Below are 4017 nucleotides of genomic sequence, written 5' to 3'. Positions count from 1 at the left end.
TATATATATATATATATATATATATAAACATACATACATATATGTATGTATGTATGTATATATATATACATACATATATATCACAAGTAGCGTTTAGAATTTACGACACCTGTCTCAGTAGAAGTTCCTTAATGCATTCATAGATTGCATCATAACATAGAATCCCCCATCATCAGGTAAAATTTTAAACAACTAAGTTTTCTATCAAGCAAGATTTCTTTTATCAATCTGGACAAAACCAATGTGAACAAATCACCTGCTTGAGATCTTATTTGTTTAAAATTTTTACCCGATGATGGTTGATTCTATGTTATGATGTAATTTTCTATGAATGCATTAACTGAATTCTACCGAGACATCTGTCGTAAATTTTAACGCCATTTTCTTTACGTTTTATATACCTACTCAACAACACAGACTAAGGCAAAAGTCAGGTCTAAAGTTTAAACTGGATTTATATTTACATATCTACAGTATCCTACCAATACTTGATGTCTTCAATGTTATTTACCTAACTGTGAGCTCTTTTGTTATCGTACCTAGCCATTTCTGGCGTCCTAGATGTTGATATGCCTTGGTTCTACCGAATCCTTATAACTAAATTACGTGTGTGTGTGTACGACAGACTTCTTTATACCTTCGATATACTAACAATTAAATTCCTGTCATACGGAATTGGTCAACTCAATACTTTGGTTAATGAAGCTTATTCAAAGTACCACGTTACGGGATTGAACCTGCCACCAAGTGCTTCCAAAGTGAAATTAATGACTGCCATTAGAGACCTTGTCAAGTAATAAATTGATGTTTAAAAAATAAACGTTATTGTTAAAACGAGCTTAAAATTTCATGTACGTAAATATTAAAATTTTCAAAGCTAAGATATTTGTATATCGCTCTTTCATCATGTAGGGAGATTCGATGGTCATTGAATGTGAATATAACACGGAGAAGAGATCAAACGCCACAATTGTAAGTACAATACATTTGTCCTATCATTATTTTGTATTCTTCATTTTTGTTTTGTGATATATTGCATAATTGTTGTGTAAGGAAGAAAATTTTGCCACCTGTTCACACAATCCTTTCCGGAAAGGGATTTAGTGAGAGTCCTGTCGGAACGTAGCTGATCTACAAGGAGAGAGGAATAGAGGTAGAGAAAGGAGGACGGGAAGTGAAGTAGAAGGATGTATATCAATGATTAACCAGATTTCATTTTGTTGACTTCGGGAGGTAAAACTGCAAAATTGACAACAGAACTTTTATTCTATAATTGCTGTTTGTTTAATATGTCGTTGTGTGTACCGAAACACATACAAAATAAACTACAAACAATATAAATATCTAATACTCTGAAATTAGTTTTTGTATTGAGTAGGGCGATACGTTCGTAGAATCCTTAGGGCACCGTGAAAAATTTCTCACATTATTTAATTAGGTTTACTAGCTATATGTGTATAGACATTGCCGGAGTTCAACTTTACCACAAAGATAAAACGAATAGCTAAAACATAATTGAGTGTATATATATATATACAACCTATTAGCTAGAACAGCCACAATATATTTCTGATTCTATGGTAATGTAAGACACATTAATGCTTATTTTCAACCTTCTCGGTCATATACCATCAGAATTAACTTTTCTTGTCATCGAAAATCTGTTGTCAATATCAATAAATTGGAGTATTGCACTAGGTTACTTCTGTCGTTTTCACACTTCTACATAATTGGATATCTGCCCTAAGTAATCAATATTGGTCTCAGTCGGATCAGAGGGCAAAGTTAGTAATCTCATCCCTTTCATCTAAGTTTGGATGACTATGTAGATAGGTGAAAACAGCTGTAATTATTCTGCGACTAACTAACTGTCGGCTCTCTGAGTTCAAATCACGCTAATGTCAACTTTACTTTCTTCCTTTCGAAATAAGTATCAAATCAAAGTAATGGAATCGTGGGACTGTAGACCGTTGGACTGGATGCCTGGCGATATTTGTGCCTTTTGTTTGAATTCTGAGTTCAAATCTCGCCATAACCTACTTCATCCGTCACCCGATGTGGCACCACCGCCTGGCACACTGGGGACCTTCAGTGTTCAGATCAGATCTACAGTTTGAGGACATCTACTACCACTGTCTTGTTAGTCTCAGAGACCCTGGGAAGGATCACATGACCTGCCTTCCTTTGTGACAAAAAGATGTTTGCTGTTGGCACTCCGTCGCTTACGACGTCGAGGGTTCCAGTTGATCCGATCAACGGAACAGCCTGCTCGTGTAATTAACGTGCAAGTGGCTGAGCACTCCACAGACACGTGTACTCTTAACGTAGTTCTCGGGAATATTCAGCGTGACAAAGTGTGACAAGGCTGACCCTTTGAATTACAGGCACAACAGAAACAGGAAGTAAGAATGAGAGAAAGTTGTGGTGAAAGAATACAACAGGGTTCGCCACCATCCCCTGCCGGAGCCTCGTGGAGCTTTAGGTGTTTTCGCTCAATAAACACTCACAACGCCCGGTCTTGGAATCGAAACCGCGATCCTATGACCGTGAGTCCACTGCCGTAACATCTGGGTTATTGCGTCTCCACGACAAAAAGATAACAATAAAAGAAAATTCTAGAGTGAAAGTTGTTTATAAGGAACTCGGTGTTTCTTACTCTACATATTAGGTGAATGCTTTGGGGGTCATTCCGGTCAAGGAATTCTAGCTGCGCACTAAATTACTTGATACTTTCCTATCTGTTCAGTACTGCATCAGTTACAAGTTTAACCTGTTTTATTCCGTAGTGTTTCGAGCTAAAGGCTACAGGGAATGTTTTGCACATTACGATACAGCATAACTTACAGTGTACGATTGCCATGTGAGGTCCACTACGTGACTGCTGAACATGTTAGAAATACTAGCTAAATATCCCTCAAAATAGCCTTACGTTTTTCAAAATGAAATCATAAATGCACTAAGTTTATGTAAAAGATGTGCTGGTCATTACTACCAGCTCGCCACCTTGATAGTGATAATAATAATAATCCTTTCTTATTTCTTTACTGTCCACAAGGGGCCACACATAGAGGGTACAAACAAGGACAGACAAACGGATTAAGTCGATTATACCAGTGCCTTTCATCCTTTCGGGGTCGATAAATTAAGTACCAGTTGCGCCAAAGTCGACCTCGACGGAATTTGAACTCAGAACGTAACGGCAGATGAAATACTGTTAAGCATTTCTCCCGACGTGCTAACGTTTCTGCCAGCTCGCCACCTTTCTACTATAGACACAAGGCCTGAAATTCGTAGGGAGAGAGGCTAGTAGATTACATCGACTCCAGTGTTTAACTGGTACGTATTTTATCGTCCCGATATGATAAAATGCAAAGTCAACCCCGGCGGAATTTGAACTCAGAATACAAATGCTGGCGAAATACCGGCAAGCATTATATATGGAGTGCCGACGATTACGATTCTTCTGGCTCACCGTCTGGTAAACAATAATGAAAGTAATAGTTGTTATGTAACTATCATTGTCGTGGTCTGGGATAAGTATTCACAACTGTGTAGCAAATTAAGGGAATTAGAAGAGAGAAATATGCGCTAATGAACTACAACGCCAGCACTCAAAACTGCCCCCGCCCCCGAACAGCATCACGGACTTCATAACATTGTTAGAAATGAATATAATTCTTCTTTTTTTTTTCGTTTACTTGTTTCCATCATTGGACAGCGGCTATGCTGGACCACCGAGTTAATGAATCGATCCAGCTCTTATCTTCAAGTCTGGTATATATTCTGCAGGTCTCTTTTAGCCGAATCGTTCAGCTACAAGATAGCAAACAAAACAACAGCGGTAATCAAACGGAGTGGGACAAATACAGGCACAAATCGCACAGAAATCTATCTATCTATCTATCTATCTATCTATCTATCCATCTATCTATCCATCTATCCATCTATCTATCTATCTATCTATCTATCTATTTATCTACCTATTTATCTATTTATCTACCTATATATATATATATA

General features: G+C 37.6%; 1 protein-coding gene across 1 annotated transcript in view; it reads left to right on the top strand.

Annotated features, from left to right (window-relative positions):
* Positions 1 to 4017, top strand: part of LOC106875923 (dopamine beta-hydroxylase) — a 60195-nt gene that overhangs the window by 45082 nt on the left and 11096 nt on the right. The window contains exon 9 of the mRNA XM_052969927.1: positions 913 to 972. Within this exon, the coding sequence (XP_052825887.1) occupies positions 913 to 972 (60 nt within the window). The remainder of the gene's footprint in view (positions 1 to 912; positions 973 to 4017) is intronic.

Source organism: Octopus bimaculoides, chromosome 1 (genome assembly GCF_001194135.2).
Source record: "Octopus bimaculoides isolate UCB-OBI-ISO-001 chromosome 1, ASM119413v2, whole genome shotgun sequence".
In the NCBI taxonomy this organism is placed as follows: domain Eukaryota; kingdom Metazoa; phylum Mollusca; class Cephalopoda; order Octopoda; family Octopodidae; genus Octopus; species Octopus bimaculoides.
This window is presented reverse-complemented; position numbering and strand designations above follow the sequence as displayed.